The sequence below is a fragment of the Rhinolophus ferrumequinum genome, chromosome 12, assembly GCF_004115265.2.
Source record: "Rhinolophus ferrumequinum isolate MPI-CBG mRhiFer1 chromosome 12, mRhiFer1_v1.p, whole genome shotgun sequence".
In the NCBI taxonomy this organism is placed as follows: Eukaryota; Metazoa; Chordata; class Mammalia; order Chiroptera; family Rhinolophidae; genus Rhinolophus; species Rhinolophus ferrumequinum.
The window spans coordinates 60,526,817-60,544,183 of record NC_046295.1 but is presented as its reverse complement, the minus strand read 5'-3'; the positions used below and the strand labels follow the sequence as shown (position 1 = coordinate 60,544,183).

General features: G+C 43.5%; 1 protein-coding gene across 5 annotated transcripts in view; it reads right to left on the bottom strand.

The window, feature by feature from the left end:
• The window catches only part of ZNF462 (zinc finger protein 462), a 131,914-nt gene that overhangs the window by 21,820 nt on the left and 92,727 nt on the right, over nucleotides 1–17,367 (bottom strand). For all 5 annotated transcript variants that reach the window (XM_033123997.1, XM_033123996.1, XM_033123998.1 and 2 more), the window contains exons 8-9: nucleotides 8,250–8,517; nucleotides 5,995–6,131 (exon numbers count right to left, since the gene is read on the bottom strand). In XM_033123997.1, the coding sequence (XP_032979888.1) occupies nucleotides 5,995–6,131; nucleotides 8,250–8,517 (405 nt within the window). The remainder of the gene's footprint in view (nucleotides 1–5,994; nucleotides 6,132–8,249; nucleotides 8,518–17,367) is intronic.

Sequence of the window (17,367 nt, the reverse complement as noted above, 5' to 3'; positions counted from 1 at the left end):
TTATTCACTGAAGCAAAGTGAAGGACATAAAGTTAGAGTCTGGGACGTTGCCAGGTACGGACTGAGCCCTGTCTTGGCTACAGAAGCTCAGCGCTCAGGGCTAATTTCTATAGGGGCAGCGACAACTGTGGGTCTTTCTTGACTTCACACCTCTCAAAATTACCTTGGGTAAGAAATTAAGGCCTGAATCACACTCATTGTGAATCAGCTTCCACCACTGGCTGCAAAAATATTATGAGTTCAGCAGTTTGACTATAAGATAGATCATGTCTCGCATCGCCTCCTACTCAGAAGATGCTTGGTGCTGCAGCTGGACATAAAACCCAAGAGGCTGGACCTCAGAGTAATGACACACTGAAGTATGTAAATACTAAGGCCCAACCAGGGCTGAGAAGTATGTGCCGTCAAGCTCTTGTGGTATTCTGTGGAAAAATCTGCAGAATTAAACTACAAAGTGGGGTCACTTCTGCTCGAAACAATGAAAACCACATCCCTGTGGAGTCCAGCATCACCAAGTAAAAATTCTTCCTGAAAGGCAGACCACAACACACGTGGGTTTCCTCCCGCAGCGTGCCAAATCCGAATGAAGCAGGGAGAGATTTGGAAGGTATTCACTCCAACAAACTTTGTATGTAAGCAATCGTGCTAGAAGACTTGGACCCTCTTTGGGCCTAACTATTGGACCAAACTAAAGGCCCACTCATTACTCCCTCTTGGCCAAACAAGTGACAAGGGCTGAGTACTACCGTGTTTCCCCAAAAAGTAAGACCGGGTCTTATATTAAGGTTTGCTCCAAAAGACACATTAGGGCTTATGTTCAGGGGATGTCATCCTGAAAAATCAAGCTAGGGCTTATTTTTTGGTTAGGTCTTATTTTTTGGAAAACACGGTAGAAAGCCGTTAAGAAAATAACAATAGCTTCTAAAAACAAAAACAAAAACCAATCATTTAAAAAATATAACCACAAAGAGACATAAACATAAGTACGACAGCTCCTGGTAAAAAGTTATTAAGTTTTGATGTGAGCTAGACTACTACCCTCAGCTAGAGAGAGCCAAAAACCACACCTCTAATTCTAACAGGCAAATGTATCTGATGGGGATGGAAGGAAACATGTAATTTCACTGAATAAAATGAAAGATTGGCCATCTCATTGTAGATTTCTTTTCTCAAGAAAAATGATACTGATCATATAAATTACAGGAGATTAGTACCAGTTCAAAAAGACGCCCACCTGCAGGATTTGGTTCAATTCAGCATTTGTCTAAGCACAGGGGTTATGGACTGGGAAACAGAGACTTTAGGTTAATATGTCAATTGGAGACCAGTATCAGTGATTACATAGCTCCATAATTATAATATAAATATTTTGCAAAACTGTGTTTCATCCTATAATTCAATCTATGCTCAAATTTTCAGGTTCACTGTAGATATGCAAAGTATCCACAGGCAAAGCTATGCATGAGGCATCCTGCTTCCAATGATGATAAATTCAATGGAAATGTATTCATGAAACTATTTCTTTGTTCACGTCTCATTTCCCATTAAAGTTCAAGTTCCTTCAATGTACGAACCTTGCCTGACTCTTCATGGCTGTGTCCCAAGAGCTTAAAGTAATGCTAGCATATAGTAGGTGTTCAATAAATATTTGTTGCATGAATGAAAACCCATCAAAAGTCCTACCGCCAACTTTCTCCTTGAAATAAAAGCCTCTGGGCTTAATGTTTCCCTTTTGGCCAACCTCACCAAGTGTTGGTCCCACCTAAGTTCATAGTTCCTCAAAGAGATGATTCTACCAATCCTTTGCTCCAATCGTTGCTAAATGAGTATTTGTCGGGGATCTCATCAGTCCCCTGGCTTCCCATCTCTCTATTGAGTAAAGTTCAAACTCCCACACTGCTATACGAGCCGTCTATAGTTTGGCCAGAGCATGGTTTTCCAGCCTTGCCTCCTATTCCCTCCAGGGCCCCCTCAGAATAGTCTAATTCCGCTCTGTAAACCCGCCTTTCTTTTATGCACCCGATTGGTTTGTTCCATTCCCTCCACCCCATGTAGTGCATCAAATAGTGTCTCCCAGACATGGGTGTCCACCTAGAACCTCAAATTGTGACCTCACTAGGACATAAGGTCTTTGCCGATGTAATTAGTCAAGATGAAGTCACACTGGATTAGGGCAGACCCTGAATCCAAGGATCGATGATCTCACGAGAAGAGGAGGGGACACACAGAGACCCACACAGGGAAGAGGGCCTGCACAGACAAGGCAGAGATTGCAATGGTGCAGCCACAAGACAAGGAATGGCAGGGAATGTCGGAGTCACCAGAAGCTAGGCAGAGCTAAGGGAAGGGTTCTTCTCTAGAGCCTTTAGAGGGAGCAGCGTGCTGACACCTTGATTTCAGACTTCTAGGCTCTGCCATGGTGAGAGAATACATTTGAGTTGTTTTAAGCCACCCAGGAAGCTAATATACCCCACCTTAAGTTCTCTGCTTGTTGAAATGTTATCATGGCTCAGTTTGAAGGCCAACCTTCTCTCACAACCTTTCTCAATCCCAAGCAGAAATATATCTGCCACTGTGAATCTCCCAGACACTGAGCAGTCATTATCTCATACATACTTATGCACACACTTCATCTCCTTAGGAGGGCAGGTGCTGGGTCTTATCTGCCCTGTTTTACCCAAAGAACCCAGCATAGCACAGCATGTAACAAGCAAATAATGAATGCTTGCTGAATGCACGAATGAACAGTGTGCTCTCTACGGCCCCAGCCAACATAAATCTATGAACATTTCTCATTCAGAGTTCTCATGAGTGAAATGGATTCTCTTTCCTTTCCTATTTAAATATATCCATTTGTCTGGACAAAAAGCAAAGAAAACTCTATTCTTACAAGCAGTAGCTCAGTTGCAGGGCCAGTTCAGTAGATGTTTTTCTTGCCTTTCATCCCAAGTATTTTAATTAACTAAAGCCTCAGAAAGATCTCTTCCTGCAGGCCCTAGAGACCAACGATGTTTATGCAGAACCAGGAGGGCACAGGTGCATAGAGAGCCACATCTTGTTACTTTGAGATCAGCCCCACTGCAAAATTGTAAGGCAGACACCGAACCCTGTCTTTTGACTTGTTAAGACCAGCTTCCCACTGAGCAGCCATTTTGAGTTGAGATGGACACCAAAGCCAGGCCAAGACACAGATGGCAGACACGGCTGTCCTGAAGCCCCCTGCCATCTGTGGTTCAGTGGGCCTCATCTCTGACCTGCAGCCCCACAGATAATTCCATCGCCAGGCCCAGCTGCCACAGCCACTAGATCGATCAACAAAATGACACCAACCACCTTCCCAAGGGTGAGACAGTGACGCGTGGTGGCTAAAGGGGGTTTGGGTGAGAACAGCCTGGGTTCAGATCCCTGCTGGCTTCCTTATTAGGCATGTACCTCAGGTAAGGTGCTTTCGGAACCTGCTTTTTCCTTTATCGGGGATAACCATAATGCCCATCACAGAGGCTTTTGTGAGAATGGCATAAAATGACACTTGAAAAGCATGGAGGACAGCACCTGCTACCTAACGAGCATTCAGTAACAGTAACCACCGTTCCTATTGCTAGCGTTGCCATTACCACTACCAGTCCTCAAACGCTCATGTTCGTTCCAGACTGTGTGCTTTCTCACCGCGATGAGGACAATATTTATATACTCAGATGCCTCTTTCAATATAAATTGTATCTACAAATAAGCAGAAGAGCCTGTATGGAACCAGCGATAGGCAATACGATGGACGGGTCAGGGGATCAGAGGACTGGGGCTGATTCATAGCTCCACTGCTTACCGGCTGGGTGACTTGGGTTAAACTACTTCAGCTCTCATGAGCCCTGTGGGACTTACCACTGCATTTATAGAGGGCACGATGCACTACATCATACATGGTCCCTTCAGGAGAACCCACTGGAGAAATTCCTTTCAGGCTTCAGAGTCTAGGAGTCCTGAAAATTTCCTGAACAAAATTCCTAAAGTCTAACTAGCACTTTGAATCCAACTGCTGCCGTTTTCTTCTCTCCTACACTAAGCAGGAATCTCAGGGCCAACTCTGCAGCCCACTGCTAACCCACACACAGCACCTCCTGGCATACACTGAGTACCCAACTCTTGGTGAGCTTTATCATACTTTCAGGGGATCTTTTGACTGGTTTCCCTTTATTTTGCATTTTCCCCAATTTTCTCATTGTTTTCTATCCTATAGTTCTGCATGAATGTCTTTAAGATACCTTAAATCCTTTCTGCAATGACCCCAAATAAGTACACAAAATTAAAGAAAAGGTTGTTTTTCTCAGCCTCAAGGTTCATGTAGGTAAAACAGGACTGTAAGTAATAGTATTATCCTTCACTGTTGTTGGAAGATGAAGACACTGGTGTGAGGAAGACGCACATTGTCACACGTAGTGCTCTGAGGCTAAGTCCATGGCATTAGTGTTTCATCACTCTTTGCCTTTCCCTTTCTTGGATTCCCAGCTCAGAGAAGGAAAGTTATAGAGCTCATTAGGCATCAAAGCCCTGATCCTGGCGCACAGCAATATGGGAAAAGAGAGGGACCCGACACCGAAGTGAGGTCTCAACGTTTCTGTTTGCTTGGCAGTAACGCTACTCATGGCCTCTCCCCAAGCTGTGAGGGGCATGGAGCCACCGCAACACAGGGACCTGGGGACCAGAAGCCAGGTGACTGAGGTGCAACACCAGGTGGGACCACTCGGGCCAAGCATTCCTGCCTAGATGTTCCTACCCTGCGTCTTGCAGCTTGCAGGAGGACCTCCTAGCCAGCAAGGATCTCCCATCTCATTAGAGTGCCATGGGGAGGCGGGGAATCTGAGAATGCTTCATGGCAAGCCTTCTATAGAGTTTGCTGCAGATATGGGAAAATGTCCCAAAATGCACGGGCCAAAGGCCCCCGTGGGGCCTTTGAAAATGCCCTCAAATATCCAACATTTCTCAGTGAGTGAGTGACATCTCAGCAGGACAGCAGAAGACACTCATTGCTTTTGAGGCACGTGTGGCAAACACTGAAAAGCTTTCCCAGGTTAGAGGCAAAGGAAGAGGAAGAAAAGAAGGGAGGGAGGGGATGAATGAAGAAGAGATGGAAAGCTCAGTAGACGGAAACAGCAAGAGATTGGCAGTGGGTGTGCTAGTAATCTTTTCCCATCCACTTCCGGCTTGAATCTTTTCAGGACAAAGTGGTTTTTACACAAACATTGTTCCTTCCAATGCAGAGGAAGCCTGTTGTTTAACAGTGTCATAACTGGCCAAGAGCAAACTCAACTCAAAGAAAAACCGAAGAGGACTTAAAGAAAGATCCCTGTTTATCAATAGGAACCCACATTTACGAAACACTCACTATGCATCCACTAGGGAACACCCTGTCATTTCACAGGCATAATTATCATCTCTTTTTACAGATGAGAGAGAGGTTCAGCACACGAGGCTTTAAAACCAGGATTTAAATCCAAACCCTATGGGTTTTCTAATATATATCAGGCGACTTTTACTTTTAAGAATTTTCTCTCTTCATTTCAAGAGAGATTCCATTTTGCTTTGGAAATCATCCTTTTGGTCTTCCTCCAAAGAACTGCTTACAACACATAGCTCTTCGCATTTTAGAATGAGTCGTCAGCCACCCATTCTCTTTCTCCCTCACTCCTTCATTACAAGGCTGCGAGAGCAGAGGACTCAGAATATAAACATCCCACACGCTGGGAAGCCGGCAGAAGTGCTCACCGCAGAATCCATCACCTTTGCCTCCCTCCAGGTGGAGGAAATCCTGTCGGCAGGAAGGTGTTTTTATCCTGTTGACTGTCACTGTGGTTATCACTGTGATTTCTTGCCTGGAGATAAGGTGAGGAACAAGGGACCAGGGCCAAGGTACCACTGACACCTTGAGAGCGCATCCCGATAATGCCACCCGTGCCACCCTCCCCCTGCACGCCAACAAAACCGCAGTAGGAAGGTTACCTCGGTGCAGCACGATGTGGTCGATCATGTTGCATTTGTATTTGGTGTGATAGAGGCAGAGAGGACAGCGAAGGTCTTTGGGGCCCTCCTCCGGAACCGCCGAGTGCCCCGCTTCCACGTGCATAGTAAAAGCAGATCTAGGGGAGGGGTGGGCGAGACAGGCGATGAGTGCGGCAAGGGACCATTTCACTCGTATGTCCCCTGCCCACCACCCTATTACCCAGCTTCCGGGTGTGACACCCCTGCTCGAGGGGCCCACACCATGGCTGCTAATCATGTTGGCTGACCACAAGTTCCTCGGTCACTCACCCAATAATTGAACACTGTCAGCCATGGTCACTCCTTTTTTGGACCTTCTGCCACTTGTCTGGGTGTCAGGGCTTAGTAGTATTAAAAGAAATGGATTTCCCCAAATACTTTATTCTTTTTTTTTTTTTTAAGTATAGTTTATATACATATATTAGTTATATTAGTTTTAGGTGTGTCATGTAGGGATCCGGTATTTTTATACCTTGCATTGTGATTACGCCTCTAATTGTAGGACTCACCTGTCACCACGTAAACTTATCACAATATTATCGACTATATTCTGCTTCACGTTTTTCACGCACCCCTCCCCCTACTGCTTCCCTTCTGGCAATCATCCTTTTGATCTCTTTCTACGAGTCTTCCAAACATTTTGTTCTTAAAAGTTGGCAATTGCCTGTTAAAACTATGACAACAAAATCCCTAACGAAACAAATTTCCATCATGCTTAAAAGGAGGGGTTACATGTGAGCTGATTTACCCACTGCCTGTGTCACGCTTCACAGGTAAGGAGGGGAGGACAAGCTGGTTGGGAAGTCAGGGCGATTGACAATCAGGTACCCTAACCTCAGAGCTGTGGTACAGCTGGAAGGCAGAGGGGCACTGTTGCCTTCCCCTCCATCCTGCTCAACACTGCAAAATTTAAAAAGCCTTAAATGTCTCATAAAAATGGATGAAACCAAGAGCTTAATGGGCGAGGCCTCCTTATTAACCCGTGTGTTTCTCTCTGGGGAAACACGTACGCCTGTCAGTAGGCCCTTGTTATTTGGGTCCTTGTAGCCTTCTCTCAGTTCTAAGGTCACATCCATATTTATCTGAAAAACAACTGAGCCAAATTAATAGTGAGAGATATAACACATTTCCCACTAAATCGCAGCAACTAAGATGTTGGTGGAAAAGAGACTTGTTCCACCGATTCATGTTTTACTTTGGTCATGAAGCCTACTTTTGCTAGCTTCTGTCTGGGGTGGCCCTAAGGCTCAGGTCCTGACGGCAGCAGGAGCAGATAATAATAGCTTTATATCTGTAACGCAGCATCTAATATTATTCTTACCTATATTATAACAATTATTAGTGTTCCCTTTGTGCCAGGCACTATTTTAAGTGCTTTAGATACATTGATTCCCTTATTCCTCACACAAGTCCTTTGAGGTAGGTAGTTATTCTCTTTATTTTACAGATAAGGAACTAGAGGCACAGAGAGGCTTAGTGACTTGCCCAAAGTCACACAGAGAGTGAGCGGCAAAACTGGGCTTCAAACCCAGTCGGGCTCCACATCCTACACGTGTAACCACTAGCCTACATGTTATCTCACAGGATGAGATTAAATCCCAGGAGTTTAGCTTAAGTGACAGGAAGCACTCCATTCTTTGAGTTCATCGATTCTGTCATACACAGGAGCAAAGAAGACTTTGGATTCTCTTTTTCTAGATTGGAACCATCTCTCTAGGATTGCTCAAGTTCAGTTTTCACAGTGCTGGGGTCTTGATTCTCTGGGTTTCTCTGAATAACATGATGTTAAGAAAAAAGACTTTTCTACCAGGTCAGCAGGGAAGTCACTATTGCTGGATGCTCTCTCCCTTGACTTAGACCTTCTTTCCAAGAACATATTTTTTCCCCAAGCAGTAGTGCTCTGAAGGGAAAACATTCATTGCTTCATGCACTGGGTCAGGGAAACCCTTTCCTGTGATCTCACACTGCTCAGGTGCCCATTTCCTAAGACTTTCAAATTCCTTTGTTCTGATACAGCTCTTCATCCCTTCCACAAACCCCAAAGCAGTCTTCTGGAGCTAGCCTCTTTGTATAAAGACTGGATCCCACCCTTGCATCATCCTATGGCCACGGCCTCCCCTGAGCTCCAGGCAGGGGAGAGTGTCAGGAAAGAGTGTGGTGAGGGGCGGAGCAAGTGCAACCACCTTGGTTTTCGAGGCTGTTCTTCAGGCACTTACTTAAAGCCTGTGTAAAAGGAGCAGTCTTTGCACTTGAAGAGCTTCTTCCCGCCATGCTTGTCCCTGTAATGACGCCTGATGCTCTGGATGTAGCCAGAGGAGAATTCACAGAATTCACAGTGGAGAACGGCTTCGGTTTTCTGCTCCGCGCCCCCAGCAGCTCCAGAAAGAGGCACAGGACTGACACGGCTATTGTTCCTCGCCAGAGCAGCGGACTGATAGTGGTTCAACTGCTGCTGAACATCTGGAGGCTCTGAGTAGGATGAGTCTGTAGACAGATGGGGGGAAATGACACCGGACACAAGAGAACACACTGGAGTTTTAACACTTGAAGCCCCTGACATTCGCTTTGAGTACTTTTTTTTTGAAGGGGATGGCTATGGGCCCATCTTTCACCTTCATTTACATTCTATAACACTTATCTGGGGAAAAGCAGGTAGGGAGGAAGTGTCACTTCTTTTAGTCTGACTTTGAGGGCTCATAGCATTTAAAAATAAAATTCTGAGGTTAAAGGTTTCAAAGTGGAGGAAGAAAGTAAACTGTTTTTTTTTTTTTTAAAGGAAATTGCAACGTGGCAACAGGCTGCCACAGAATACCAGCCCTTGTAGGTGAGATAAATAAACCCGCATAATGTACACAGGAGTCAACATAAGAAAGGGAAAGTAGATGATGCAATATCTCCTCCTTTGCAGCCCAGAATTATTCAAGCCAACCAAAAAAAAAAAAAAAAAGTTCTTTAACAGAAATGCTCAGGCACATGGCACTCACAAATATAAAAATGTTTTATGCGTTCACAGTCAAGTGATTTAAATTTTAAAATATAAAAATCCAATAGTGTTCTCCTGGAATGGATGTTTAAAGCTTAGTCAGCATTAAGATGGAGATTTATTCATAAATCCCATTAAAATGAAATTCCAAACAAGTTTCCCCGAACGGTATTTTAAAGTTCACAATTCGGAGAAAACTGTCGGAAATGACAGGCACCAATCTCAGCCCTGAGAAGCTTCTATGGCAGGTGGTGGAGAAATGGGACCTGGATGGGAGGAGGAGAAACCTTTACATTAAGAAAAAAATTTTTTTTAGAGAGAGGGAAAGTAAAAGAAAGGTCTTGAACCTTTTCCCAACACGCTGCTTTGAATGTTGAGGTTAGGAATTCAACATTGTCCTGTGTAACCTACAGCTGCCTATGAATAACACAGATGAAGTCCATGAATACCACACAGACGAATTTTAGTGTAACTTCCCTTGAAAAGAAAACAAAGGGCTCTTTTCTTAAGCTTTTCAAAAAGCAGGGGGGAAAATGGGGTAGGAGCTGCACCAGTCTCCTCCTGATTTGATGGACACTTAATTTTCCAAAGCATGAATCCCCCAGGCAGGACATGGAGGAATTCTGTACAACCCACATTTGATGAAACTAGTACCATCCATCCCGTTGGCCTCTCCAAAAAGAAAATCAAGATAGAGCAGCCTCCCTTACTGGGGGGCCACCTCCTGCCTTCAAAATACTAAAACACTGTCCCTTCTTGTTTTCCTCCTCCCCTCTTCAATTCGTATTCCTCAAGATTGAGAAAAACCCCATTGGAAATTGTAAACAAACCTGCCACACACAAAAATATAAAACAAAAGGAAACTTGAACAATACCTCCGAGCCTCCCTGGGTTCATTACCAGGTGTAAAGTGAAGACAAAGGAAGAAAGGAAGGACACAACTGAATTCATTCTACCCGATTCTTTTATCTCCTTTTTCTTTATTCCTCGACCCCAGCTGATGAACCCACTCAGGATCGCAATAATGCAATTGTTAACTTCTCATTCTTTATTTCAATAGCAGGTTTGTTTACCATTTCATGGATTGTTCCGAGATGATTTCTATTTAAGCCCTCAAGACTAGTTTCTGCTTAACACACGCACAATGAAGCACAAAACACACTCAGCCTCTCTTGTTAACATAGGCTTGAGCTACAGGTTCCTACTGCCTCACCAGCATCCCTAACAAGTCCCTCAGCAGGGTCGGTCCTGGTTTCCTCTTAGCTCTTCAAAATACAAATTCCGTGACCAACAAGGCCAAAGCCAGGTCCCGCTGCCCGTGAGCTGTCCACTATCCATAAATCTATCCAGAGACCAAAACACGTATCCCTAGGAACGGCCCTTTTCTCTACTAGCAGCCTAACTCCCTTCAGGACATGGTGGTGAGTCCCACAGGTTAGCACGAATGCTGGCAGTGATCTGGGACACAAGGCACCTGACAGCTTCCATCCCTTTATAGCAAAATGATGTATAAAGTGGCTCCTAATCAGCCGATAAGCCAGGTAAATTTGTCTCTTCCTCCCTTCCACCTACCCCCAAACTGACACATGCACTAATCTTCTAGGTAGACCCCCCTCCAGGAGAAGGAGTCTCCTTTAACTTAACACATTTTTTTGTCTCGAGGGTCAATTGCATATTATTCCACTCATCTCAGAAAATGAATTCTAGGGCCGGCCCGGTGGCTCAGGCGGTTGGAGCTCCGTGCTCCTAGCTCCGAAGGCTGCCGGTTCGATTCCCACATGGGCCAGTGGGCTCTCAACCACAAGGCTGCTGGTTCAATTCCTCGAGTCCCGCAAGGGATGGTGGGCTCCACCCCCTGCAACTAAGATTGAACACAGCACCTTGAGCTGAGCTGCCACTGAGCTCCCAAATGGCTCAGTTGGTTGGAGCGCATCCTCTCAACCACAAGGTTGCCGGTTCAACTCCCGCAAGGGATGGTGGGCTGCGCCCCCTGCAACTAGAAACGGCAACTGGACCTGGAGCTGAGCTGCGCCCTCCACAACTAAGACTGAAAGGACAACAACTTAAAGCTAAACGGCACCCTCCACAACTAAGACTGAAAGGACAACAACTTGACTTGGAAAAAAGTCCTGGAAGTGCACACTGTTCCCCAATAAAGTCCTGTTCCCCTTTCCCAATAAAATATTTTTTAAAAAAATGAATTCTAAATTTTAACTCCGGTATTTACATGTTATATGAAACCTGAAGAGATAAACACATTAAGACATAGTGAGGAAAGCATTCCAGGAGAGGGCGGCTCCTCACCCTCCTCAAATGGCAATGCAACAGGACAGCTCTATGTGTTCTCCGTCTAAATTCCTTTTTTCCCTGGTTAAAATCAGATAGACAGGTTTATTCACAAAAATCACCAAATCCCACCACTTAATGATACATTTGTAACAATACACAGGTTACAACTTTTGGGGTCTTCTTAGAGCTCTACTTTCTTATCTGGTGCCAAGACACATCCTCTCTCTTCCTCTCACTTGGAGTTTCTGAATAATGAACAATTTTAGCACTTTGGGCACTGAAGTGACAAAAATGTGAGCATGTATGATTCTGCCGATCTTATAAAAGCCCACTTGCTAAGCTACATAAAATTCCAGTTTGTTCACTAAGCACAGCCTGAAGAGCAGGAAGAGGGTCATTTTGTGCCCAGGTTAGAATCAGAAGACAGGCAGATTGTTAGCAGTGACAGGCATGTCGCCTACGTTACAGGTCATTATCATTAAGACTATTTTCTTTCATCCTGAGATTAAGGAAAGGAAAGTAAAAACACTCAGTGCTTGGAGAGCCAGACTTGTGGTCAGGGGGAAATAACAGTAGTGGAAACACAAAGCTGTGAATCTAGTGCGAAACTCTATACTCAACTGCAGGTCACACAGTTACATTACCTCTCTATCCCTGTACTGCCCGTAATATCTACAATGGGACCCACAGCAACGACGAGGTTGGAGCATCCATTCCTAACCCAGCACTGAGGACATCAGTCTCAGAAGAAACATTCATTCTCTGACTTGTGGCTTTATTATGGGCAAAACTGAAGAAATTAAATTATAACTACAGTTATAAAATACATTTAATTACGTGTAGTTACATATGGTGTAAATTATCGATAATCAGAAAATAATTAGATTTTGAAAAATCAGGATCAAACTCGAATTTTAGCACGGATGGTCACACTGCTTGCAGGCGTTTGAAATTCCCTGAGCAGCCAGCAGTGAATTCTCACAACTATGTATGGTTTCTTATCCCAGTTTTACCAGTGAGGTAGCTTAGGCTGAGAGGGGTTGGTCACACAGCTGCTAAGAGGCAGAAGTAGGAGTTGAACAAAGGTCCGTCTGACTCTAAAGCCCGAGTCTTGTCTGCTCGATATCTGTACCCAGTGGTGACCTCTGGGGTCCTGCAATGCAAGTCAGAAGAGTGAGAAATAATGTCTAAGCGTGCCACCGGCAATAAACACGTAACAGAGAGGAGAGAACGTGGTAGAAAGGCCGGAACAGTTGAGGAAATAGCATGAGAATAGATAGAAAAGATGACAGAACAGACAGAAAATAACATTAAACTGAATATGACAGAAAACATTGAAAAAAGCATTTCAGAGCACACAGGGAGAAATAACCAAGTAAGATTCGTGAGAAAGAAAAAGAATACTCAAAATTTAAAAATGCTTTATTTAAAGAAAAAGGGAGTGGCGGGGAGCCATACAGGAGACATTTCTATAAGCACGCTGCACCGTAAGCACTGGAGACTTCCAGAACTGGAAATCCACCTGTTCATGGCATGCTGTAGCTAGATGCTTGATGAATTGCCCTCACAAATGATAATGTTCTAAAATTCCTCAGTTGGGATGTGGCTGGGAAAAGAAAGGTACACAAACGGGAGACGGGTGCAGTTAGGTGGCTCTTAGCTCAGGATTTCAAACCAGGGAAAGGGCTGAGTTCCAAATGTGGCTCCTATCCCTCTCATTCAGTCATGTCCCCAGAGAAACGGAAAATTTCTTGCTCTGATTCCAGCTCCCCAGAATACCAGCCAAACCCAGGTAAGTATCAGTTTGAGGGTTTTTTAATTCTTTGTGTCTCCAGAAATTAGCCAGCACGAGAACAATCATAGGGAATTGGATTTTAGAAAGGCAAATGACAAACAAGTGAACTCTGGAAGAACTGTTAGCATGACAGAATGAAGCTTTCTTGAATATTCTGAATCTAGAAACATTTTGTCAACACCCCCTTAATCGCCAGGCCATATGCTGGCTCTGCGATTGCAAAGTCACAGAAGACAGGACTGGTGCCTTCTAGGAACTCAGATCTACTCAGGAAGAGAGCAGAGCCGAGCTACGTATGAAAATATAGGCCATCTCCATGTTGAGCAAACGTACTCCATTGATTAAAAGGAATAAAAGAAGCAAAGAAAACAAATGAATAGTACCGAGAGTTTAACTCTTGCAAGATTAAGGAAGACACGACGAAGAGCAATAATCAATCAGGCAGTAAATTGTGGGAGCCGCAGAGGACAGCCCCCTGGGACACTGAGTGATCCAGAAAGGAAGCCATACCGGAGGATCAATTCTCAATTTTCTGCAAGGCATGAGTGAAGGTGAACAAGTAGCCCAAGTGTCTCGGTGCTAGCAACTACATTTAATCATATTTGAGCTAGGCTTTTGTGCAGACTTGGGAGAGAGGCTCTGTGGTCAGTGTGAATCAAGTACCAGGAAAAAGATAAAAGACAAAGGATGTTAGGCGAGCAAATTTTAGAGGTGCCCAGAGGGCAAATGATTAAATCACACCCATTCATTCAGCAAATACGTACTCAACATCTAAGCCAATGTCCCCTATCCTCCGTTCTGGGACAGCAGGACTTGGTCCCTGCCCTCAAGCAACTCACTGTCTCTGACAGACATGTAAATAACTGATTGTGATACAATGCCAAAATAAATAAAGTCTTAATACTGGCATCTATTAAGTGGAGAAGAAAGCAAAACCAGCAGCACTTGGTGACAGATGGAATATGGGTGTGAGGGAGATGGAAGGAGGATATCAAGAGAACCTTGAGTGCCCATTAATAAATGTAACTAGTATTAGTGTGTTAATTAATGAAATCAACACTAGACATGAAGATGCGTGAATGTTCACTGCACCATACCTCCACCCTAAGCCATAAATAGGATGTTCAATAGCCATGTAGAGGGTGTGAGTGAAGGTGTAAAAACAGAACTACATTCTTATCACAATGGAAAAAAAAATTGACTTAATTCCTATAGGGAAAAGAAATGAAGATCAGAGGATGGATCTGAACAACAACAACAAAATATGTACAGAAGAGGGTGGGATAGATCGCATACGGGAGAATTTAAAATCTTCAAGTTCTAAAATAGCATAGAAAGTTCAAAATAATGCATGAATTGTAACTTTTCTTCAGAAAAGTAGGTGATTTGGCAACAAAGGTTGGTGGTGTAAGGAACCAAAAATAGACTATTACCTGTGGATAATTAACCATAAATATTGTAAATAGCCAAAGTATGGGGGGGATGGGACTCAAATATGCTGGAAATACCATCCACTATTTCTAGTTGAGAAATTGTAGAACATTTGAGAAAGGCACACTAATAAACGACAAGAGAGCAGCTAAAGACATACTTCAGTTAATAGCCAGGAGAATTTTAGAGTGACATGCAACTTCTATCATCCAACTGCTAATAAAGTTTCATGTGTGGGATAGTGACGACCCAGGTTACCTACCGTGACAAGATAGAGAATTCTGCTGCAAAGGGTAACCCAGTGATCTTTGAGGTGATCTGAGTCTTCATCTAAAGCTAAAAAACTTTCGAGCTTTATGTCTGACAGACTCCTCAAACTCAACAAGCTGAAAACTGACATCATCTTTGCCCACACATCTCCTTTTGTGTTCTGAATGTTAGTGAATGGCTCACCACTTTGTTCAAGCTCAAACTGTGAGACTCTTCCTTGAAAATGTCAGACGTTTTCTGTGGCAGCACACTTAACCAGGTACCATGTCTTAGAGACATGTCATGACCCGCCTCCAATCACTTCCTTTCCAGTCCCCTGCCTTCCCTTCCCATTGTGCATTCAGGTCCCCGTATTGTATAAGGGTAACTCTAACAGCCTCCTATCTGGTCTTCCTTCCTCTGAGATCTAGTCTAGTTTGGCCAGCATACACATACAAACATACACCACATATCACTTATATGATTACGCCTCAATGCTCAAGGATTAAAGTCTCTTTTCCTTATCTTGGTATATACAGTTCTTCAGTCTAGTCCCAGCCCATGTTTCCGGCCTCACACTTGTAGCTAGTTCTTGACTCCTTGCATACTCTTTATGTCTCATCACTGGGAGTCCTGGATCAGGGCTACCTGATGCTCTTCCTCTTTTCATCTGGCAAATTCCTACCCACCCTTCAAAACTTAGCTGAAATGTCACCTATTCTGTGAAGCTGTCCCCCAACAATCCAGACAGAAGTCTGCTTTCCTCTGGGCTTTGGCAACACATACACATCATGATTTTCACCCTGATCTCACTGTACCTCACGTTACACGTACATGTTTTCTTAAGCACTTTCCACCACCATACCCAAATCAATGCCTTTGACCTTAAAACATCCTGACCAAAGCAAACAGTGTCTGGACTGGTGCTGAGGGTCACTCTTGAGCAGGCCCATTCATTTCTGCTTCCAGCAGTTGAGTGAATGCCAGCTAGAATCAGTTTTATTTGCTACCACGTTCTTTGTGTCAGTTCTATTTGTTACTGAGCTTATTCAATTTAATTATCTACAATGAAGAAATGTAGGCATAAAAAGTGTCATTTCTATGAAAGCTATGGTGAATGCTTTGAAAAGACTTTGATAAAGTCAAGTTGCTAAAAAAAATTTGCTGTCAAATGATGTTTTGGCAAAACCAACTGTAAGAGATTGAGGAGAACATAAAATTCTAGAAGGACTCTGCTCTAAGACTGTTCCACAAATGTATAAACTATCATTCCACTTAAAAAAAAAATTGAAACTGGAAGTAGCATATGATGCAATGCAGGTGACTGGTTTATGCGAGAGAGTACATGGGGAAGTCCAACCAAAAGACCCAAACTCAAACACACAGGCTTGACCCTACATCACAATACTGGTGAATGAACGTCTTTAGATTTTTCAGTGAAAATAAAATGCTTAAATGTCTTTTTAAAAGGATTCCCTGCATTAAAAAACTTTCCAATATAAATGAGAAACTGTAGGTCTTGATTGTATCAAAGAACAGTTTCTACTGTATCTACCAAATGTTTGCTCCCATTTTACATTAATTCAGAAAATATTTACTGAGAACCTTCTATGTGCCAGGCACTTCTAAGCACTTGGGATACATCAGCGAAAAAAACCAGCAAGGACCCTGTGGAGCTTGCATTTTACACGGACAGGAACTGTACCTTATGTGCTTATATAGCCACAAGGACTCATGGTCCTTTCACAAAGAAAGGTACTGGAGAAAATGTTTGCTGAATTGGATTTGTGGACAACGTCCTTACCTCCTGTCCTGTCTGTCCGTCTGTCTCTCCTCTGTCTCTCTGTCTGTCTGTTTTCGGTTATGAAAACAGCATGCAGCATAGAGTTGTCAAGATGATCCACAAACTCAAGCAGTTTACTTATTTTAAAAGATTTCTTAGGTTCTCTCTCAATTCCTTTGAAGCGCTATTTAACTCCCTTTCTTTCTCAAGATACCTGTTGTTCACTTCGTGCTATTAAACTAACAGAATGGAATTTGGCATCCAGAAGAAAACCACCAAGTACAAATTGCCAATGCAGCTTTCCAAGTATTTCCTTCAAAAAGTCTCAAAATGTTCTCTATCTATGGGCCATTCCAAAAAGAAAATTGTATTAGAAACTAAGCTATGGAACACAAGCCATTTCAACTCCTTCTGGATAGTGTCTACAGGGGAACATAAATCTCTAGAGACAGCCATGTTATTTTATTTCCTTCTCTCGATTATGCCTTGAAAATCTCCAGGCCAAGGACTCCGGCTCCTCCTTCTCTTCTATCACCAGTGGCGTTCGCTGGCCTGAACGCACAAGATTATGATACAATGGCCAGGGGGACAATGGGCACTGGATAACTATATATAGGAATTCTGGGCTTGGTAGTCATGGAAGCAAATAGGAAAACAAACGCCTAATCCCGAAAATACGGCTGAGGCCAAACTTGAAGGAAACACACACTGAAAACTTCCTGCCATTCTGACGAATAAAAACAAAACCTTGAAATATGATCATGGAATAGATGAGAATAAAAACAAAACCAAACAAAAAAATGT